The sequence below is a fragment of the Poecilia reticulata genome, chromosome 9 (assembly GCF_904066995.2).
Source record: "Poecilia reticulata chromosome 9, P_reticulata-male-v2, whole genome shotgun sequence".
Taxonomy (NCBI): domain Eukaryota; kingdom Metazoa; phylum Chordata; class Actinopteri; order Cyprinodontiformes; family Poeciliidae; genus Poecilia; species Poecilia reticulata.
Genome location: NC_088838.1, coordinates 10,048,419 through 10,072,168, shown reverse-complemented (window position 1 = coordinate 10,072,168; position 23,750 = coordinate 10,048,419). Strand labels below are relative to the sequence as shown.

At 42.8% G+C, this 23,750-nt stretch overlaps 1 protein-coding gene across 14 annotated transcripts in view; it reads right to left on the bottom strand.

The window, feature by feature from the left end:
* Positions 1 to 23,750, bottom strand: part of rimbp2b (RIMS binding protein 2b) — a 93,299-nt gene that overhangs the window by 4,837 nt on the left and 64,712 nt on the right. For 7 of the 14 annotated variants that reach the window (XR_014088865.1, XM_008417456.3, XM_008417462.3 and 4 more), the window contains 21 exons: positions 23,677 to 23,727; positions 23,277 to 23,297; positions 20,278 to 20,482; positions 19,905 to 20,053; positions 18,598 to 18,677; positions 17,753 to 17,862; positions 16,792 to 17,664; positions 13,569 to 13,720; positions 11,835 to 12,512; positions 11,522 to 11,671; positions 10,370 to 10,531; positions 8,310 to 9,089; positions 5,957 to 6,065; positions 5,396 to 5,521; positions 3,905 to 4,086; positions 3,024 to 3,192; positions 2,817 to 2,879; positions 2,112 to 2,215; positions 1,693 to 1,719; positions 1,068 to 1,139; positions 243 to 377 (listed from right to left, as the gene is read on the bottom strand). Coding sequence is in view for 13 of the 14 variants with exons in the window: in XM_008417456.3 (XP_008415678.2) it covers positions 243 to 377; positions 1,068 to 1,139; positions 1,693 to 1,719; positions 2,112 to 2,215; positions 2,817 to 2,879; positions 3,024 to 3,192; positions 3,905 to 4,086; positions 5,396 to 5,521; positions 5,957 to 6,065; positions 8,310 to 9,089; positions 10,370 to 10,531; positions 11,522 to 11,671; positions 11,835 to 12,512; positions 13,569 to 13,720; positions 16,792 to 17,664; positions 17,753 to 17,862; positions 18,598 to 18,677; positions 19,905 to 20,053; positions 20,278 to 20,482; positions 23,277 to 23,297; positions 23,677 to 23,727 (4,398 nt within the window). In the remaining variant the exon portion in view is untranslated. The remainder of the gene's footprint in view (positions 1 to 242; positions 378 to 1,067; positions 1,140 to 1,692; positions 1,720 to 2,111; positions 2,216 to 2,816; positions 2,880 to 3,023; positions 3,193 to 3,904; positions 4,087 to 5,395; positions 5,522 to 5,956; positions 6,066 to 8,309; positions 9,090 to 10,369; positions 10,532 to 11,521; positions 11,672 to 11,834; positions 12,513 to 13,568; positions 13,721 to 16,791; positions 17,665 to 17,752; positions 17,863 to 18,597; positions 18,678 to 19,904; positions 20,054 to 20,277; positions 20,483 to 23,276; positions 23,298 to 23,676; positions 23,728 to 23,750) is intronic. The other 7 variants (XM_008417458.3, XM_017306671.2, XM_081610518.1 and 4 more) reach the window with 5 other exon arrangements.

Here is a 23,750-nt window from a genome sequence, read left to right as displayed (position 1 = left end):
CACAGTAGTAAAAAAAATGAAAAATAAAAGTACCTCTGTAAAGTTTACTCTTCTGTTTTGTTTTGTTTTTTCCTCATAGATTTTAAACATCTATTATATTTACAGTATAAGTGCTCTGAAGTGAGAAATCCCTTTTAACCAATGAGAGACACACACTCACAGACACGGAACTGAAGGAGATAGAGGGAACAGAAAAGAGTAAAATGGATGACAGAGGGCTAGTACTGCGAAGGAGCATGTACCCTTTTGGTCTTTATCCTCGCCGGAGTGTCCTGGGGATACCGAGATGGGGAGTCAGTGAGAAAAACGTCTACGTCGTCAGGCACTTCTTCTAGAAAGTTGGAAGGAACAAGCCCCTTGTGTCCATTGAGCTCGCCCTGCGGAGCACACAGCAGCGGGTTAGACGCCAGCCGTCCCAAAACGCCGGCTTACCGTCGCCATTTCTGACACAGTGGCTTAAAGAGAGCTTAAAAGACGAGGCGGGAAACTGATGTGGATTTGCGTCGTAAGAAATTTAGATTAAAAAAAAAAATGGAATCGGAGCTCTCGTGTGCTGTCAGTCGTTTTGCTCTGTAGTAAAAGAAATAAAGACTCCAGACAAACAAAATGTTTTCCTTTCACAGCAGACATAAAATGGAACGACGGAGCATGTTTTCAGTGTCATGAACCAAAAGGGGGAGAAAAAACACACAAACCCAAAATTACAACTTTTTTTGCACATCTTATGAATTATGTAACGACTTTCTCTGGACTATAGATTTTACTAATGAAAACCTTTTGAAACATAGACTGCTGGTTTTAACACATGAAACGGCTTAATCACCTCTAAACCGGATTTACGGAATGAGGAAAAGAGTCCAAAGTTCATTTTTGAGTGATATTATGTTGCTTTTTAATAAAATCAGTATTTTTCCATGAATTTGAATGAATGTCTGTTTAGTCAGTAGAGAGATTCCAGCTTTGTATCTTGCCTAGAAGAACATTTTAAAGACATCAATTTGTGTTCTTTGGTTGTTGTTGGTTTTTTTTTTTTTTACAGCAAGGCAATACAATTATGAAGTACTTACATAATAAAAACCATCTTCATCTATTTCACCAAAAACTGTGATTACATCGCCGGCACAGAAAGTCAGCTCAGCCTGTCGAAAAAAAGAGAAACTTTGAGAAAGCGTCGACCTTTGACTCCTCACACTAGCTGCTAACAGCAGACTCCGTTTTTTTTTGTTTTGTTTTTCTAAGACGTTCAGAGAAACACCAAGTCTACTGGGGTTCGATGAGTTTGAAATGTTGTGCTTCCTTCTCCAAATCAATGTGATGCATCTTAAAGCTTGTCAATTCAGCCTCAGTGAATGGACCACTGCACGTCTGCAAATGCATCAGATGTTGGAACTTGAAGACAGGATCGCAAACACGCTTTGTCGGACCCGGGCCAACGGGACCACACAGACCAAACACGTCTCAGATAAAGTAAAGAAGAGAAAGATCGACACAAAAGAGCAAACCGAAGGAGAGGGAGATGCAAGACGGAGGGGTGGAGGGGAGGGGAGGGGTTGGTAATTATGACCACCAAGCACAAAAGGGCCGTGGCCTGTCATACCTCTTCATACCTCTTCCTTTGCAGTTCAACAATCAAGGGAGGAAACACACACACACACAGTAGACGGTAGCGTACCCTCATCAACCCTCACTCACCTCCTCATTCAGTCTGCTGCCTTCATACTGAGTCGGTGGCAGTGCCAATAGAAAGGTGAGAGTGAGTGAAACCAAGAGGGAGGGGCCAAACCAAACAGCATGGGAAAGTATTTTCAATAACCCAAAAGTACAACTACAGAGGTTAACGCCTCCGTCAGCTGAGAACGTTTCGCTCGGTCAGAAAACGCATCTAGCAACGTAGCCGTTTATCTATCATCAGCCAGGGAGGAATACAGTTACATTCATATGCAAACAAACCACAGCAAAGAAACATAAACATGATACGATCTGACATATTTGCTGTTTTCTTGAAGTTGTAAACTAAAACATACAGATAAAACAGAAGTCTTTCCTTTCCTGCTTTATATGTCGAATAGAAAGGGTTTTTAAAAAGTTGCGATTTTTCTAGGGGTCGCTACCTCAACGTCGACGTTCGGGGAGCTCTCTCGGGGGTCGTAGTCGTACAGGGCCACCATCCTCCGTGTCGACGTCGGATACTGACGGCCGCTCCGTCGGTTTCTTTCTGTGAAGAACGGGAGTGAGAAAACGGAAAGGTTTTTGTTTTTAGGGACATTGAAGCTTCACCCACTCTGGTGTAATAAACGTGTACACTGAATCATCGCTGAGCTCCCCCCCCCCGCCCCCGTTTCTTCACAATTTGCTTCTAAGGAAACGGATCAGGTTGTTAAATAATGGAATATATTTTGTCCTGCTATTTATGATATACCCGCCAAATGAAGGACATGCCAGTCCTCTTGTCTTATATATAAGACTTTTTCATACTTTTAAGCTGTTCATAAAAACACGTTTGACATAAAACACATAAAGTTCTGTTAATTGCAAAAAGGTTTTAATAAATGGAAGCAACGAAGGCGTTTGAACCAGGACAAAAACAAAACTTTAAAGAGAAAATGTATGCTTTTTTTTGTTTTCATTTAAATCCAAAAAGAAGCAAACTACATGAAAGGAAACAACGTCACATGATCTTGATGTATACTGTGACAAAGTATTCGTCAGCAACAGCTCAAAGCAGCTGGTATAGGAAGAATTTAATGGTTGAGAAATGAAAAGGAGAGGAGGAAACAGCACAGAAGAGGCAGAGGAGAGTCTCAGTGCACACAAACCTCTTTTGGACTTTCTGGACCTGCGATTTATTGAACGTCCATCTTTAAAACGGTCGCAGTTCACTTCACAGGGAAGAAGAAAGTGATATTTAGGTTGGAATAACACAGGAAATAAAAGGCAAGCTAGCGGCAGCGTTGATTTGGCCAGACAGCAGCGGAGCATAGCGGAAAAGAGAAAAGAGAAAAGAAAAACAAAATCGATCTCACCTAACTTTTCCACAGGTGTGTTCAGTGGAAGGAAGCCCTGTTTGAGGAGCTGGTCCATCATTTCATCGTCTTCTGTCTGGATCTCAGAGACCATGTTGCAGGGGATCAACCCCACACGACCTCTGATCTCTGCCCTGTAGAATCCATCCGTATCTTTATTGCCAAATACCTAAATAAAACAGATTTGTTTGGAAGGTGGCATTGAAAAGAAGAGGCGGCACAGAGAAGTCAGTGCTGATAATGCACCTATCTACAGGTGAAAATTCTTTGAATCCTTCATAATTTGCAATGTTAAAAGTTCATTTGCGGCAGTGATCTAACAGTGATTAAGGCAGGCAATGGTGCTTTTGGCAGTGTGGAGAGTTACCAAGTTCTGTTGGACTGTGAAGGAAAAAAATTGAGATCTGCTCTGACTTTGGACTTGATAATACACAGTAATCCAACACCAGCAGATGTTACGACTCCTTAAATCATCACAGATTGTGCAAACTTTACAATGGACACTGAGAAACTTGCGGTCTCTTCTCATTCTACAATCTGGGCCTTGATTTTTACAACTTTGGACCTTTGAGAAATAGTCTGATCTTTTTTTCTTTTTTTCTTTTTGCTGACCCGCCGGTTCCGATATTGGCCAATACCAATTTAAAAAACAACAACTTTTTTTTAACCTTTGCCGAGGCAGATAATCAATCACTGATCTCCCAAAATTAAGGAAATCAGGGTCAATTCATTCACTTATCTAATACTAAAACGCAAAACAAACAACATCTGATTTTCTACGAAAACATTGAAGCATTCAGCATGATCAACTTGCAAAAACAAATTTGATCATTTTCTATATCACACACAAACGACCGAGATGCGGAGAATGAAGCCATTACCTTAATGATCTGGCCCTCCTTGAACGGCAGCTCCTCATCGGCGGCGTCCGGGTTGGGAGACATGGACATAGGGTCGTAGTCGAACAGAGCCACAAACACTCTGGTCAGGTCCTCCGATTCGGACTCCTCAAAATAATCCGGGGATTGGCGTCCCCGGCTGTGCCTGCGCCCGCCGTAGCCGTCTGAAACATAGAGGAGGCCTCTGCTGCTACTACCAGCCTTATACAGCCGCGATGGGCTGCAGAGGCAACGAGAGCAGAAGATATCTCTTTGTGGCTGACGTGGGGACCGGGTAATGAGACGTGTGAAGAAAGAGCCAGAGGTCGAATGCCGTAATGAAGCTTTTATTATAATTAAACCCCTTGTTGTGTTCAGACACTTACAGAAGACTACTTTCAAGACAAAAAAAAAAACACATCAAGGTTCTTAGTTCACACATCTTTGCTTGCTGGTGTGTCAGTAACCAAAACACCACAAAGCACGCTTTACGGCACAAACACACAGGAGACGAGCAGTTTTTTCGGGGTGCGAGGGAATGATCAAGACATGAGTAACACTGTTCATTGCTGTTTCACTGCCTTCTCTCACAGAGGCTGATCGACATGCACGCCTTTTTTCTTTTTTCCATTACACGTGACAGAAGGAGCATTCCTGCGCCACATGCAGGCATAATGCAATGCATATAGGCCACGTCTAAAAGCAACATGCAGCAGAGGACAGGCGACGGGATGCGGCGTGCTCCGGTGGGAGGTAACAAATCAAATGCCCCCGGTGGTTCCTGGCAATGCAGATATCAGGGACAGTGAGGGGGAAGGGATGAACCTGATATCGGCTTTTTTCAAGCAGTTCATGGATCACAGTGTTAAATGTTTCAATGGGAGATTGGAAGTCTGACTAACTAAGTAACTTTGAAAACTGAGGGAGATGCCAAATGGTCTTTGTTTTAGATGGCAGCGGAGTTGATGAATGTACAATCGAGGGTTTGTCGAAGCAATTCATTCAGGAGTGCATCAGTTCATTCAATACCGGCTTTCCTTCTCACTGTTTTGTAAAAGGGGGGCAAAAAGGGGGAGGAAGGTCATGCAAAATGAACACAAGAAGCTATCTGCTCCCCTATAAAGGTGGGGGGGGGGGAAGGAAAAGGTGATGGCTGCTGTAGAGGGAAGGAGGAGGTACACTGTCTTATGGTGGAAAGTTGCTTTGATATGGAGGGTGAATGGGAAGAGTTGGTGTGTTAAGGGTTTGTGGGGATTACAGGTGCAGGGGCACAAACAGGAAAGGGATAGTCATTCCTCCAGCAAAGGGATAAAAAGTGGCCAATCTTCCCTAGTCAGCTTTATTCAGCTAAGCTATGCTAGCACAGCAGCTAACTGTCCTGCACAGAATAAAGGCCATCATGACATCACTGCTTGTTTCCATTTAGGGACTCTTGGCCTTTGCCTGGCAATGTTATGGTGATTTGCCATCTTGAGGAGAAGCTGCACCACATACCATATTGATCCTCTGAGGACAAAGACCGCCATATCCTGCGCCGAGCTACACTGCCATAGTAAACATCCTCCTTGACGGGTGAGAGGTTCCCCTCACTCCCCTCACTGTTACTGTCCATGGTGATCTCTACAGAAGACACCAATCACAACATTACGATCAGAGATCCCCCACTCACACACTCCGCTCAGAACCACGACCCATTCACTCATGCTGAGACAGTAGGATGACGAAGGCTTTCACTCTGGAGGCTACGGGTGTAAAACAGCAATGTTTGCATTGGGGGCAGATTGGGGCGGAGATGTAAACATGTTAACCCACAAAAATAAAAAATGGAAAAACAGGCAGAGAGTGTGTCTGCGATAGCCTCTCGGGTAAAACTGCATGTGAACATTTGGTGAATCCGGCTCATGAGGATGGACTTCTACAGGGTGCGCAAACACCCAACAAAAACAAGAAAGGGTCTATATGACTCGGCTGGAGTGGGGGTGGACACATGGTATAACTAGCACAAACACCAGTCGCCCTGCAGGGTGGAGATCCTTATGTGGTGACCTCACTAACCAATGGATGGGATGGGTCTTCGCTGCGGAGGGGTGCCGATGTGAACCGGCCTCCTCCCTGAGTGGTCCAGGCGATCGGGGCTTCCATGTGATGGCGAGTTCCCAATAATCTTAGAACACACACAAAAAAAGAAGAAAGAAATAAGGTATCAGAAATGTAAACCGTCAACAATATCAAGACAATAAAACATTCAAAAATAACTAAACAATAATTCCACAATCTTTTTTTTAAAAACAAAAACAAACTGAAAAACCATAAGAGCAAATGATGTATCTTCCATTTGTCCTTAGGGAGGCAAAAATAATAATAAAATGACAAAGAAATCCATTAACCCAACATCAAAACAATTAAAGCAAGCAAACCCCAAACACAAGGATGTGGACTTCAGATTCAGTTCGGGTTAAATGTGAAGCTAAAGACCATTAATTTGGTTTGTTTTGTTCTGTGCATGTCAGCTTCGCCATGAGAAAATTAAGCAAATGACTGCAAAAAAAAAACAAAAACAAAAAAAATCAGGTTGGAATAATACATATGAGAGAAATAAAAGTGACACTGACTGACAAATGAAGAAAGACGTTGTTGGCCAGCAGTCAGCTTCTACGGGTGGCTGCTGGCCGTCACAAAAAGCACAACATGTGATGCATGAAGAAGTTATGAGGATTGTTTTTGCTGAACTGAACAAAGTAAAAGACACAAGCAAGAGGTAGAGATGCACCGACAAATTGGCGAGCGATTGGAATTGAGCAATTTACAGCTTGACCAGCCCTGACTGGTGATCGGAGGTTCAGAAAGTCAAACGTCCCACTGTTTTTCAATTGTGAACAAACCATATCCGAGCAGAACAGTTAACATTGGGTAGGGTCAGCCATTTAGTGTCAGAGGATGAACAGAGACGCAAGAACGTATCTAAAAGGAAACTAGCATTTGAGCAAAAATATCAAGAATTTGTGGTAATTTCTGGCCAAGACAGAGAGAGCAACACTTTAAGACAACAGGAAGTCACGAAAGTGACTCTTCTTTTTTTCCTTTTGATCTTTAGACTTCTGCAAAGGAACAATCTTTTCTGATGTAGAGGTAGCAGTGTTGACGATACTCAAGCACCTGTTTGAGTAATGCTAACAAGCCAACAGTGTTATTCACTGACGTCGGGTGTTAAACACGGTTCGAAATGTAAACTCCATGATCTTTCGTCTTGGTTTTGCAACAACTGCTCCTCTGAAATTGGAGTCCTGATAAACAGTAACCAGTAAATGACTGCACACATAAACTAATAATTTCAGTGTCGCTCCCATGTCTTCTTTAAATATGCAACGGCTCTCAAAAATGCTCGCACTCCGGTTACGATGCTGGGTTTTTTTGAGTCTCAATGAATTTATGATAAATAAATTAAAAACTTTTTCCACATGTGACATCTATCCTGTACAATTCAACTGAGATGAAACTCATGACAGATGACAAAAAAATAAAAAGGCAAACTTTACAAATGAAGAAATGCAGCAACCTAGTTGGGTAACAAACTTTGCTCTAATAAATTTGTTTTTCCACTTGAATTAAACAGTACAGTAGATATGTCACGTGGAAAGGTGATATGGAATTCTTAAGAAAATAGTTTTTTGTTTTTTTTATCACAAAAAGCTACCGTTGTAACAAGGTTGTATACAGTTTTAAGAGATTTCATAAGTAGAAATCAGAACCGGTTAGTACAAGCAGGTCAAACTTTTACAAAACAAACCAGAGAAAGAATTGGTTGTAAAATTCTGACTGGTGCATCTCTAGCAAGAGATGATTTTTATGGACTGAAAATTAAATCCTGCAGGAAGCATAAGCCTTGACTTAGCCTCCCTCCCACCCTCTACGTGTAGCAATGAAGGGCAAGAGATGCTGACATAAAACTCCAAACAAAGAATGGAGCGCTATGGCTGCAGCTCTCGTGAGAGGGACGAAAACAGCAACATATGAAGGCGGCAGCTGGGAGAGAGAGAAGGCACAGGCAAGCAAGAAAAGGCATGAGCAGCATGTCCCCCATGCACTGCACAGAGACCTTCCTTCAAATGGAGCCTTTTCCCGCAAAGACATGAGGAATCAAAACCTAAAATGGCCTTTAGGTAATTAAAAAAACGCTACTCCAAAAGCAGCTGACGTTCTGAATACAAACAAAGTAATTCACACAAAACAAGAACTCAAATAAGACCAACCATGAAACATGACATCTCGCCCTGAAATCAAAAACAAAAAGGCAAACTCAAAAGAAAAAGAAAAAGGGGGGGGAGCTTATGTAAAATGAACTTAAAAAAAAAAAAAAAAGGTTGCAGCTTGCTGATAGAAAATACAGCAGAAATTCTGATTCACACACCAGCGGCTGGTCCCGGTTGAGCCTGGACAGAGACTGGGTCCTAGCCTCCCTGTGGGGGCTGTAATAGACCCTGTCCAGCTCGTTCAGCCTGCCCTCGCTCAGGGCTCCTTCCCTGGAGTAGTTTCGTGGCCCGACCTCCCGACCAGACCCCAAGTGCTCCCTGTTCCTAAAGTCGCCCGTGTGTACCGATTTGACGGTGGTCACCGGGGCGTCAGAGAACTCCTCCTCTACGCTGCACTGACGGGTCAGAGTTCGCTTACGGCCCATCGCCAGGGCCCGCCTCTCTACCGGGCCCTCACAGTGGATGATGCGCACAGGCCCCCGGATGGGGCTCCCGTGGGCGTAATACGCTAGGTGACCCCGTCCCAGGGACCCCTCTTCCTCGCTGCCGCAGTCCAAGCCGCTGTCGGGGCTCTTGGTGTTCTGCCGACTGGGTCGTCCGTAGCTGCGGTCGTCGGCGCCGTAGCCGTAGCGGCTGTCGGTGAAGCGAGGGGAGGAGCGCTGGCGCTGCAAACGGCTGTTCTTGCCCGGGGTGAGGTGGTCGCGCGCGTGGTGGCTCTCCTGGGGGTACATCCTCCGCTGGGTCTGCGGCGTTCCCGGCCGCCCGCCCTCCTCGAAGCTCAGATGCTGGCCCATGCTGTCCAGGCTGTCCGACTCCTCCTCGGCCACCTCCGGGATGCTGTGGAGACGCTTGCTGCGGAGCGACCTCTGCTTCACCACCTCCCTCTGGAGATCCCAACAGTCTCTCTCTTCAGCTAAGTCCTGACGCTTGTAATATGCCTACGTCACGTTCCACGATTTTATAGTTCATTCAGGGTTTCAATTCAAAAGGTTCAGTTTATTTATTACATTTTTTTTTTTTTTTGCGATGGGGTAGGGGATGTTTGAAAGTTTTTTTTGAAGGTTTTAGAACAGGAAGGAAACAACATAGTATGTGAATAGAACAAATGGGGGGAAAAAGACAAAATAAAGACAGAATTAGTTATTTGTGGCAATGTAGAAACACATGCAGTCTCATTCCGTGAAGAGGAAATGGCATGCTCTGGACAGGAATCTGTGGAGACTCAAAGATGGAGCAACGTCTCAAAAGAAGAACCCGGACGTGGACAACGTAAAACATTAGAAAGAAGCTAGGACCACGGATCAGAGACAAACGAGAAGATGGATGTGGCTACGAAATGAAATACACAAATATTTTCGAGATGAAGAATATTCATCTCCTTTATCTGCAGCTAGTCCTGGAACAATATTTGAAGAGAAACTCTAAAATAAAGGTATTTAACGAGGATGAACTCAAGGACAAAACTTAATTCCAGATTAGGACGGCAGGATGAGACACAGCACTGGAGCTCTAACTGGAAAAGAAACCAAACTCGAATATTTTTGAGTTCCCACTGCAGTAAAAGGTAAATACTGCTCAGCCTAAAGCATTCAGTTACTGGAGTGACTCTGACTCTCATGGCTTAATGTTGTTATCGTGATGACAGACTGTGCATCCACACACTCGCAGACTTGAACGAAGAGACGAAATCGTACGCCAACAACGGACACACTGAGGTTAGACATCCAGACACGATGGACGCAAACAAAAGTGAAAATTTCCATTTAAGTAATCACTTAAATGAGATTCCCGTATGCGCTTGATATGCCATGACCGTGATACAGTTCAGCACATTATAGTTTGCACTGGTGTTTCATACTTTAGCATTTCAACGTTATTACTTTCAGAGCCTCCTGGGTGCATCACCAACAGCTCCAAGGGGCGTTGCAAACCATAAAAAGCTTCTACGCTCCTCTACTTCTCACATGCATGTTTTTTTTTTCCACTCATGTTTGCAAAGCCATCTCCATGAGATCAGCCTGGGATGAATAAAGCAGCAGGACCGGAGAGAGAAAGCGTGTAGCCGCAGGCTGGGCTGATTCTAGGCATGAAGAAAGAGGACAGCCGGGCAAAGTCACTGACTGAACTGATGCAACGCAGGTGATGGATCCACAGCTCCCTAAAAACACCGTCCTTCATTCAGCGTCTGACTACGGCAGGTGTGCAGTCAAATGTGTACCTTAAGGGTGCTGTGGGAGTTGATGCTGCGCCTGCGACCCTCCTCCAGCTGCATCTCGGAGTAGAGATCCTCCTCGTCCTCCTCCATGATGTCCGACAGGTCAGAGCCCCGGCTGCTCTCGGTGTGGTACTCCTCACTGTGGCTGTAGTGATGATGGTGGTGCTAGACAAACCAAAAAATAAATACATAAATAAATAAGTAAAGGAGGAAGGCGACAAGCTTTTACTTTCAGTGGCAAACAAATATTTGACACATTGTAAGAAGTATGTGCTGAAATTTCACATTTTGAACCTTAAAGCTTTTTTTGATTTTTCATTTTCACTTTAAATGGATTTTGCAACACAGCATTAAAGTTGATTAAAGAAAAGCTCTAAAGAAATGATTTAAAAAAATGTTACATTAATAAAACTTGCGATCTGTCCTTTACATTCAAATAAAATGTGAGTTTGACAAAAAAAATTTGACATAAAAGTTGTTATTATTTTCATTATTAACCAGTTGCATGTGAGTCTAGATGTTATGGTCACAATAGTTATGGCAAGTTTATTTACACAGCACATTTCAGCAACAAAGCAGTTCTTAACACCATGAAAACATAAGTACGTAATTATGAAGTAAGCAATAAACATTAGTCTACTGTCAAATGCCATCGCTTGATGGCATTTGACAGTAGACTGTCAAATGCCATATCAAATGCATGATATGGCATCATGATATGATGCCATATCATGCTTGATGATCCATATCATCAAGCATGATATGATGCCATATCATGCTTGATGATCCATATCATCAAGCAAATGTAAACCAAATATATTGATCAATGTCCCAGTTTTTTATGAATCAAAGACAACAGGTGTTTGGAGAAACTCAGTGTTTTGTAGGTTTCTGGAAGTTTGTTCCAGATTATTGGAGCATAAAAATCCAACTAAAATCATGTGATTTATTTAAAAAAAGAAATGCACTGAGAAATCAGCTGACTGCATTTGAGATTGTTTCGTATTTTATGTGTTGCGACTTTTCTACTTCTATTTTCACGTTTTTAATCAAAAGTAAATAAAGCCTTCGAGAAATCAGTCAGGGACGAGTCACCAAACGAGCCTCCCGCAGAGAAGAGATGGACGGGCAAAGCTTTGAATTTCTGACAGCTACCTGTCGGCCCAACTCCGAGCCTCTGAGGAATTCGTCGACTGAGGCTCCTCTTCGTCTTGCGTGCGGAGAGTCATAGCCGTCCTCTTCCTCATCTGAGTTGAGTGGATGCAAGGCGTTGCCTCGGTCGCTGAAGATGTTGCGCTTCTCGACCTGTCAATAGCACCGTTGCACTATCAGAATTTAAAGAGGAGAGCTGATAGAGAAAATATGTACAGTCACATCTTTAAATAGTGTCCAATGTTTTTATATTGTATTTGAACATATCTAAATAAATCTCCATGAAACATTTGGCTCTGCGGAGTCAACCACGCACCCGGTTACCCTCAGCAAACGCTCTCTGAGCAGCTTCCCTGGCCATGGCCTTGGCGATGGTGTTGGGTATAGGGACTCCCTGAGGCTGTGGCAGGATCCTCTGAGGAGAGGGGGATCGCCGCGGCGAGAAGTGCGGAGGCTCCAAGTTGGCTCCGTGCATGGGCGGCAGCGGAGAGGGGGCGCGCTCCCACGGCTGGGCCAGCCGCAGGCCCACCTCATGCTCTTTGGTTTCTGGCTCTCTGGCACTTATTAACGGTTTCGACTTGGGTATGGAGTGGCGCTGAAAGTGGAGCTGAGGATGAGGAGGAGGAGGAGGGTGACAGACGGGCTGTGAGTGCGGCTGGGCGTGGGGCAGCGTGTGGGGCTGAGCCCGGGGCAGAGGCTGCACCTGGGGCTGGGGGTGGTTGGGGGGATACGTCGATGGATAAGGAGGATGGGTCTGGGAGTGAACAGGATGAGGCTGCGGCACCGGATGGGGCATCGAAGGGGGCGGTGCAGTGACTCTGTGGGAGAGGCGCGGAGAGCCCAGGAGGTTGTGTGGGATCATGGCCACGGGGGAATCCTGGGACTCTCCTTGGGTTGATAACGTCCTTACAATTACTTCTCTGGCCTCCAGGCCTTGAATCCTGTTCAAATCCACGCTCACAAAGTCGGCTGTGGGGTACAAGACCTCTGCTATCTGCATTTCAAAAGAAGAGTTTTTACACATTTCGCAACTTTAAAAGGAAACATTTCTAGTAGGTAATTAAAGATTCATATATATATATTTAAAAAAAAATCATGCATGACTGATTTATCAGCGTCACTGAAAACATTTAACCAACACCAAATTGTAAATCCTTCGATATCTGAGAACTTCTAATCCTGTTCTATTCTCAGACTTTATAAAACTTAACTCCATGAACTTCAGTCTTTCTTAGATCTTTTCCAGCTAAATCAAGAGAGATCGCTTTACAGCTAGAGTGATGCATGGGAAGGAATGAAGTCCACAGGATATTTTTACCCAAAAAAAAAGAAAAACATTAAACTTGTTGAGGGCAGTTGTTTAAAGTTCAAGAAGAAGTTATCTTTCATGCAACAGAAGGTTTCCTACAGTCAGGAAAAGTCTATGAAGGTATAAAAGGTGATTCTGGTTTCATGGCAGGTCTGAATATCTACAGAAAGTAGAATATGGACAAACATTTCCAGAGCTCTTTTCCTTTCTTTCAACCATCTGAGATTTCTGCAGGTTTTATAATTGTACTATGATGGTTAAATCTTAGAATTTGGACATAAAACAGGTAACCAGGTAACATAAAAGGGTATCTGCAGAAATTTAATTGAATTTTACATTTTTCTGTTTTCTGGATCTTCCCCTCTCCCTCACTAAGTTATAGCACATTAGTTAATAAGCATATGTAAAGTTAATAAGCATATGTAATTCATGGGCTTTCGTCTCCCAGCATCGTAGCTTGCAATAAATTATCTTCCTAGTTATCAGACAAGTGTGCAGAAATGGCAAACCCATAACCGTCAAGGGGATAATAAGCACAGCAGGGACTGACGGAGACGGTTCTGTGGATTCATATCTTTTTTTATTATTATTATTCTGGTCCCAAGAGACTGGGTTATCAACATTTTAGTCATTCCTCCAGGAGATGGCAACAGAGCTCTACCCACAGTTGGAGCCCTTGAGGAAGCTACAGCAGCTCAGCCTCTACGACCTGCATTATAGACTAACGGGAAAAAAAGGTACCTTTTGTCCCTTTGTGCAAACAGCATAGCCAATTACACTAGCCCCATTAGAGGTTCCTGAAGGTGTCAGGGGAGGCGGCTTCCATCTGACCTGCAGGACCCCTGGAGACTGGCCACACTGGACCTGTACCTCCTGGGGAGGGAGAGGAGGCCCTGAGGAGGACGACGCACACACACACACACACACACACACACACACACACACACACACACACACACACACACACACACACACACACACACACACACACCCCAACACACACACACACACACACTGTTTAAAGGTCAACAGTCTCTGAAGAGATTTGAGTCAATTTGATCAAACCCGATGCAAACTAATTCAATCGTTACATATTTTTGCTCTTACTTCTAAATAGAATATTACGAATGACGTGTTTGAAATAATTACAATCAAAAACTACTTTGCAGGATATTCTCGTATCTATGCTAATGCATACATTATAAAAAGCCAATGTAAACATCAAGTATCAGTTCCAGTTTTAGGGTTTTGTTGTGTATGTTTTTACCATAGTTGTATACTTCAACTGTAGCTGTTACATACAAAAATAAATAAATAAATAAAAAATCAAGTTAGTGAGGATTCAACCGTGATTTCTTTGGAAAACGATATCTCGCCGCCAGAGTTTGCTGATAATTTTCAAAGAGAAACACAGTTAGCAATTTCTGCAATCTGTCAGCACTGGCTGCATACTAAATAACGTACCATCTGTGCAGTGCTGCTGCTCACCTGGAGTGGAAGTGAGCAGCGGCAGTCGTGGAGAAGCATCTCCATGCATCAATGTGCAGCTGTGAGAGTCTGCAGGATGGGACTGACAGCCCAACATCCACACATTCTAATCGCGTTTCTGCTTTTTCCCGCCAGCAGACAACGCAGACGTGAACAGGGGAAGAGCGACTGCTTGGAGATTCAATTTTCTCCCGTCATTTTCACGCCGCCGATATCATAAACAACGTGGTCCTCTGCTAAACTGAAATGAGAGTTTAAATAAATACGTCCCTCCAGCCACTTTCATTAACTCTGGAAACCAGCGGGCACACAGTTGCTTCCCTTTCAGGCAATGAATTGCAGCTCCGGGTGACTAATATCGACAAAAATGTTGTATCGCTAAGCACTAATGAAGTGGCTTGTTTGAAAAACACATGCTGGGCGTAAAAGCTTAATATAGGGCTTCGAGAGATTGTCTTTCATATTGACAACAGATCTCCGCCGCCCGTCCTCACGCTATTTCAGGTGGCTTTAATTAACACGTCCGATAGATAGATCCGTTAATGAACTCTCAGCATGTAGCTGCATCAGCTGCCAGCACAAATATCAGCTCCAGCTTCCAGCCTCGACTTATATCCGTCCTACTGTCTTGTGTTTACAAATGAGCTGACCTCCTACTCGCCTCGAGAAGTGACACGCAGCAACGCATCTGAGTGATTATGCTGAAGTTAAACGTTGCGGTTGCAAAGAAGAAACCTCCTATTGAGTTCCGCCCTCAAAATCTTTGCCACAGCCAGACAGCTGGTGACAGAAATGCAGCGAAAAGCCCGGTGGTAGGAAAGTCTGAGAGATCTAAGTCTACTGTGAGAAAGTCCTGTTTTCAATGCCGTGCAGTTATGACCGCTGAAGCCTTCTGATTAGATTATGCTGCGTGCATTGATATCTCAGTAAGAAATTGCAGACGTCGCTGGTGAAGATGCATAAAAAGCCTTAAAATAAATTCATCCTTTATTGCACTAGCAAAATCTCACACTGAAGATTTTACAATAATCTAGCCTTGATTTTTGGTATATATTTAGTAGCAAGTAGCATTCCCATGCTAAGAAATAATTGCTTTTTAATAAAATAGTAGCACATTGTTGAGGCCCATAATAATTCATTTAAACTAATAAGAATTAAGTCATGTTTTAAAATGTATATTTAACTTGTTTTAATTTCTAATTGGTAATCCATGCCATTCTTTTCCCTGAGATATAAATACAATGTAATACAGAGGCTGTTAGAATAGACGATGTCACACAGTTGTCTCGCCACCACACACAGCAGGCAGGGAGGTAAACAAAAATAATAATAATAATTTTTTGGAGAGCTCGCTTCTCAATAAGCAAGACTCAAGACTCTAACACCTGAACTGTCTGAGTTCAGGTGTTAGAACTGATCATTTTTTGCAAATCTGTAGAATCTGCAATGCTGCTCTTGTATTGAATTTATGTAACACAATCATTGCACATAAGACGCATTTATTAAGCTGGTTCTAAACACTAATTAATGCTAGGCAGTTCTAGTAAAGAGTAATTGAAGCAATTTGGGACTATAAAGCTAGAGGACTGTTTTAGATTGAGCCTCAAAAGAGACCCAGCTGGAGCCAGAAAGGGTCTTCAAGTTAGTTTTGCATTTGAATGGCACCTAATTATAAGTATTTAATGTAGGGGAAATAAGTCTGCTTTCATTTCAGGGTCTCATTACTGATTCCAAGTGGCAGCAATGTTACAACTACAGTGTGCCATTTTATAGCACAATCAAGCAACTATGTATCCTTCAGTTGTTATAAAATATGCTCTATATATCAAATATGACTTCAAAGAAATTTGATTTAATAATTTAATACACTGAAATTGGGTCTCTTTAAAAACTCCTGCTCTTTCTGAAATTCTGCAGTCAGGAAGTCATCACAAGACCACTCCTCTATTGACCCTTTAACAAGTCTTGCACTGAGAAGCAGCTCGTACAATGAGCTCAGTACACACACAGTTCCACCAGGTGTTTGCTAATTGTTGCTGCTAGTCTGAAGGAGCTGATTGGAGGGAGTTGCAGGAGAGGGCTGCTCTGCGAGGGAGAACCTCTCTAGCTTGGAAACTGCAGATCCAAGGAGGAGTTTCGCCCGTCAAAGGCGGGGCTAGGTCCAACCAGGCGTTTTGGACAGCCGAATGGTTGCCAAGGGACATTAGCATGCATGAAAGCATCGAAGCAACACTCCACGCCCTGTGTCCTGTTTTTGATCAGGGCATAGCATTATCTACCATGTAAAGCTAAAAAATGTTTTACTTTAAAGCAGTATGGTAGTGATATTGTTGTACTGAGAAACTAGCCATTCAACCAGCAATGCCTTTTCTGCAACCAAGAGTCCATGTCATTATTTAGCTATGGCAATACAACCAAACATGACAACCCCCCAAAAAATCTTTGCTTAGCAATACTGCGAGTTTATGTGTCTGACCTGCAGGCTGAGTGCAGAACTCCACAGAGATTTCCCTCTTCTCCCGCTGATCACCTGGAAGCTGCCAAGGCACCTGATGTGGCTGTGCGACAACCTTCACCTTGTAAACCGTCATGGACTTCAAGTTGAAAAACTTGTACCTGTAGCCCCCAGCCTTGACCATGTCATACTCTGCACCATTGAGGAAGATAGTGTGACTGTAGTTGCTGTTGCTGGGCATCCAAGACAGCTCAGCGGAGCTCTGAGTGATGCCGTCCACCCGCAGGTAGTATGGTGCCACCACTACATCCTTCCCCACAAGAAGGGTGCAGCGGAGTTCGTCTGACGGGCCCCGGTCTGTGATGCTCTGCACGGAAATGCGGTACGTGTTGGTGGCAAGGTTGAGCTTTTCGATTAGAGACTTTGTCCTGCCCCCGTAGGGGACACTCATCCGGACCTCTTTGTCAACCAGTACATTGTAGCCACTGATTGAGCCCCATCCCGGTGGCAGCACAGGAGGATCCCAGCCAATAATCACACTCTTGGCTAGTTGTTTGATCAGGTTGATGCGGCGGGGGTAAGGCACAATGTCTTCACCGACCTCATCAATACTGACGTCCAAGGTTCCGGTCCCGTTGCTGGAGGAGCCCAGGAGGTCCATGCCCAAGCTGCTGGTGCTTAGACAGTCTAGCTTACTGTCAGAGAGCAGGCTGCTTATGCTCGTTCTCGTTCCGGTGCCGCTCGAATGTCGCGGAGGCCCCAGGCTACTGTGGTTGAGGTAGCCCGGTTCTTTAACCGTGATGTTCCTGTGTTGAGCAGAGGGCGTGTCGTCATCTTGGACAAATTCCACAAAATTTGATGGGACGAGCCCCCGCTGTCCATCCAGCAGCTCTCCTGAAAAAATTAAAAACAATAATAAATGGCCATACAGTTGTGTGGCAAAGTTATAGATAAGACTAAAACATTTAATTGAGTGTTAAACCTTCATAAAAGCCATCCTCATCCATTGTTCCATAAACATAGAGGTACTTCCCTGCCACCAGGGGGAGCTCTGCTTCTGGGTGCTCATTAGGCCCATCATAAGGATTGTAACTAGAATATTAAACATAAATAATAGAACAAAACAAATTAGACAGATTTTTTAAATACATATTTAACCCTTGGTTTGCTTTATGACCAGGCACAAGATTATGACCAGCATGGACGCTCTGATTGGTCTGTGGTCATTCAGCCTTCTGCTAATCTGAGCTGTAACACCTCCTCTATTGAATCACACTAGGCAAGCTTTCTTTCTCCTTGTGCATTTACTACTATCCTTCCATGGAGCACTTGGGGTAGACTGACCACTGCAGACTAAGCATACCTTCACAAGACCTGCAGATGTGCAAATACTCTCCATCAGGCATCCTTAATGTATTGCCTTCAACACAAACTTGGAGGACAAAATATTCACATTGTGTCCAATAGACTCCACCAACAAACAGGTGCCATGATCCAATACATAATCAGTGTTATTTACTTCACCTCTTGATGGTCATAATGCTCTGCCTGATTTGTGTTTATAATCATTAAAAAAAAAATTAACTCTCTTTAGGATCACCAGAAAATATATTTTTTGCAAATATTCTCAGGTCATCCATGATTCAGAGCTTACTATAAGCATTTTCTATGAGGCGTCCCAACATTTGCTTCCTCTTTTAAGATTCTGAGAGTTTAGGAAGCAAAAATTTCTTGTTAAAACTAAAACGACTGAACAAAAAGTCCTCCGTGTAATTATGTAGCTGAACTGTGAAAGGCTGGTGAAACGTCGTCTGCTATGCTACCTACCTATATCTGGCAACACACAGACGGACCTTCCCTGTGAAACGTGGTTTGGACCTGGTGGTTGAGCTCAGCTCTTTGTCCATCTGAAGAAGCATCACAGAAAAATAATCATGATTCCTGCTCTCATTCACTTCACATCCAGAAAACCAGAAAAACACATTCAGAGAAAATTACAGGCTATGTAACTGGTGACAATATGATAGCAGGTGTAAGAGTTTGCAATGAAGTAAAGTTTCAAACAGAGAATAATTTAAAAATATATACCCTAATGGATCCATGGTGTGTGGATATTCACACTCTTTTCTTTGTCAGTAACACATATTACTACACAGCATTTATGGATGGCAGAGAAATGTCTGGAAAATAAAAGTATTGATACACTAACAAATCCGCTGGTGGCCAAAATTAGCAGTGTTTACACTTGATTTGCTCTGAAAGGAGGTTGTTATGTCACTGATCAAGTTTTTCAAACAGGATGCGCTGACAGGATTTGCCTCTGAAGAGATTTTCAGTAAGCAAAGGCGGTAAATATTTAGAAATAAAAGAAGACAAAAAAATTTGAGGTGTTCGAAACCTCAAGAAAAGGAAGTATTTACTGTGTCGGCATGTTGGCTGTTCATTTAGGCTGATGCTTAACTCAAAAATGGGAAGGGACACATCAGCGGAAAACAGAGATGCTGATCCAAGAGCAACACGGCTGTGTGTGTGTGACAAGGACTCTGGGTCAAATATAAATAATTATTGTTGCTGGCAAAAAAAGCAGCAAAACCCTCCTGCACAGTTACAATATGTTAATTCATAATTTATCCATCTGAAAAGTCTGAGAGTTTTATTGTTTCAAATATTGGCAAAGTAGTAATTTATTGTGAAAAGTTTTCCAAGAAGCCACATCCCATTTTATGCTGCTTTTCTATATTTTGAGGTATGTAAAACAAAAGGCAGCAATAGTCTGTCTTGTAAAAGAGCTGAGGAGCAAAGCTGTAACAGTTTACATTTTAGTCTTGTTTGCACAAAGATCTCAGTCCCGTAAGTAGGGAGACTTTTATTGCGGCTGTGGGTTTCCAGTGATGCAGAGGAAACCACCGTTTCGCTTTGCAGTAAGGATTCAACTGAAGACTTTTATTTTCCATTTCTAGAATACCATCTCCAGAGTCTCCAGTTTAACCGATGAGCTCGTCATTGCTCTCAGATCAGACGTGTCCAAATTGTTTTGTTTTTTTTGTTTTTTTTGCGCTTTGGAAAGCAGACAGGAAATGGAACAGAACAGAGAGACACTCAATAAAAGGATCAGAGTGGGCACCGGCGGGTACCTCAGAGAGGAAAGCTCGTGCTGGGCTGCTGGCTCGACTGCGACTGAGGAATGTTGGCTTGACGGAGAGGAGCTCGGGCTTGTCTCCACTGATTTGGAGTGGTCGAATGAATTCAGATATCAAAGATCTGCTTGTTGGACCCTCATTGCCTGTGGAACAAACACCCCTTCTCATCAGATCCTCGTAGCAAAAAACAACAACACAAAATGCAAGGAAAGATAAGTACACCTCCAGCTAATCTTTTGAAACTTGAAACTGTTTCTTTTTTTTACCAAGCTGAGTGCAAACAATACAGCTACACTTGTATATTTATTAGATAGTTAGCAGTCTTAAAGAGAAATGATGATAAAAACCTCACAGACTTTCTACGTACCTTTCTCGATTGGAGCGGCCAATCCATTGAGGAGCTGTGATAAGGATTTGTTGGGGGATCCCGGAGACTCACTCACATTTAAGGGTTCAGTGCTAAGGATGTCGAATTTCCCAGCCTGAAGCCGGAACTTCTCCAGCTCTTTTGAGAGGAGGTTGAACTGCTCACTCTGAGACCGACATTTTTCCTCCAGCTCTCGGACTTTGGCCTGACGACGTCGGGCGGAGGAGCGTCAGAGAGCAGAAACGGACAAAGAGCAAGGCAGGCAGACGTGGACACACGAAGAGGTAAGGTCAAAAGGGAGGGATGGACAAAGAGAGAAGTAAGACGGGTGCAAAAACAACGCCGACATTATTCTGAACGTTGCACATGCCGAACACATGCCGAACAGCGGTGCATGCATGCAAATAAAATGTTGAATGCTATCAAATGTTGGACTGATAAGAGCACTTGTAATGCGTCACAACACAAGTGACACGATACGAATAACTACAGAACGAAAACTCAAGTAACCAGAAAAGTCCAAAGAAAATGCAACTTTTAAGAGTCTTTGAATAAATCTGGATGACGAGAATGAAAATTGATATTTTTCTTATTGAGCTGCTGACAGCGTGAAGATCAAAACCAACAATTTGAACCTGAGAGCGAAACGTCAAAAATGCACTTGGTAGCAACCAAATAAGACGTCTATGTTTATTCCACATATACCTGAAAGAGAAATGTATCGTCACCTTAAACATCGTTGGTTGTGGTCTTCACAACAGAAGAATACAATAAGAAAAATTTCAACCACTTTCATATACGTAAAACGGCGGGAAAGGCTGAGGTACAAACTCATGGAAAGTCCAGGCACTGCAGCACGTTTTCACAAGCCTAATGATGAAATTCACCAGCAATCATTTCTCAGCGGTCTGACCCAAAGACACACCTTAAGGCACTATGATTTTTTTTATTTTTCCCCATAAACAGCTTCAGTTAGTGCTGTTTAGGACATGCTGAGACCATTTTACACATGCTACAAACAACATGCTACATGAAGGCAAACAATGAGATTGCTACAAATCTAAGAGAGAATATAAAGTCAAGAAACAAACATTCTTCACACACATGCTGAAAAACATTCAACATGCCATTAAAGAAATAACATGTAGCATTATTTTACTCTCTTTCAGATTTCAAGTCAGTGTACTAGAAACTAAGAATATTGCTAATATTAAATTTTATAATTTGCCAAAACATTCAGGATCTAGAGTCTGCTGCAGATAAAAGTCTTGAATCAGCCCCTATTTCTTTAAGTATTGCTTCAATGGAGCAAACATTTTTCGTAAAGTAATGTAGGAAAATGGACAACCAGAGGACGACAGAAAAACCTACAAGCCTTATTGTGAAAGACATTTCTTTTAGAAAATAAATAAATAAAATGTCTGCAGGTTTCTGAACCCGATTTGTCTCAAGGCACAAATCTTCACCGCTACGAGTCCTGTGGCCTCCATCATCTTTAAATGTGGAGTTTGGAACCATCAGCACATTCCTTAGAGCTAGACGGCCATCTAACCTGAGGGATCAGTGGAGAGGCGTCTTATTCAGGGAAGTGATCAAGAACGCCATGCTGACATTGCTCTGTGGGAGAGCAGAACCTTCCAGAAGGGCAAACATTTCTGCATCAATCCACCAATTTACCAAGAAAGTTCTTGAAGGACTCCGACCGTGACAGATAAAACTCTCTGGTCTGATCAGGCAAAGATTGAACTCTGGCAAAAAACAAGGCATGATGTTTGGAGGGAACCACCCGCTGCTCAACATACTGTATGCCTAATATCATTCCTAATATCACTCCTGCAGTGAAACATGGTTGTTTGTGGCATCTGACTGTAGGGATATTATTCACAGAAATGGGAAGACTACTCAAGGATAGATGACTGTAGGAATGCAGAAACATTTTGGATAAAAACCTGTTCAGAGTGCTCTTGACCTCAGACTGGGCCTGGAGTTTGTCTTCCAGCAGGACAACAAACCAAAGCAAACAGCAAAGATAGTAACAGGGCAGGGCGGTTTGGGCGAATGGGGGGAAACTGTCCAAAAACAGCTCTGCCAAATTTCTGGCTTCATGTTTTAGAAGACCTGAAGCTGTGATCGCTGCCCAATGTGCATCAACAGTTTGAATAATGGCTGTGAATACATGGGAAGTCACATGTTTTAAGTACAAAACAGGAATTGAATACATTTCAGAATATGGCTTTAATGTAAGAATGTGGAAAAGGTGAAGTATTGTGGATTACTTCTGGATGAACTGCCTATATAGACGGATCACTGTTTTCTCTAAAAGAGCTTTCTTCATCCTTTGAAGGTTTACAACTTGTTGCTAAGTGCTGCGCTGTCAAAAGAACATCAGAAAATCTAACCTGCTATTCAACAAGGCAGCATGGAGAGATGAGTCAGGCTCCAAGGATTTGAATACGTAAAGAAATAAGGGGCTGCGCAAAATACTTTCTTCATTCACATGTAAACAATTAGGATTTTATTTTTATAAACGTGAAGTTTGTACACAATAACCTTCTGGGGGAAAAAAAACCCCCAAAAACATTCAGCCTGAATTTTTCTTCATGATCAAGCAATACTGACGCAGTAGGCTGAGTTTCCTCTTGTAAACTCTCTTTGAAGGAAAATATGAGCCTTAGCTCAGTGAGTGAAGCCAAATAAAGATTACTCAAATGAAACTCAGAACACTTTTGAAAATTGACACCTCACAATTTCCATCTGGTTGTAACAGATTTATGTTACTTTACGTTACCCCAGCACTAACTTTAGCAGATATATAGCACCTAATGCTACATTTCTAAACCCGGCCCACATTGAATAACAGTTTTTGAAGTGTGGTGAAACATAATTTCTATCAGGTTTTTTTTTTTTTTTTTGACTGCATAGTCTGCTGTATTCTATTGCATTTTACTGGTGTGGTTCTAAAAAGCACAAGGAAATAAATAAAAGCAATTATGAAATACCTGCATGCTGTCCAAGTGGTTCTGTTTATGCATATACATAGACCCATACAGTAAAAAGAGATGCAGGGAGAGAAATCAAATATGTGATCACTCACACATATCTTGAAATTATATTAACATAAATATAAAAACAACTTGCTTCACACTAACATATAGCCAAACTTGTAAACAGGACACTTATATGGATCCAAAGTGCATATTTGCATTTCAAAGACAAAAGAAAGAAGACTAAATATTAATTTAATTTGAAGAAAGAAATAGCACGACTGTCAAGGTTTTCTACAGTGACATAGTAAAGATGAGAAATTTACTCACAGCCTGATCTCACATTCTCATGCAGCACCCACACAAAAACACACAGCCAGCCCCCACCCACCCACCCCCGTGTCCAGACGCTCACCTCTAACAGATGGACAGCGCCTTCATGTTCCTTTTTAGCCTCAACCTGAGCCTGGGAAACACAGGGGGCAGTTC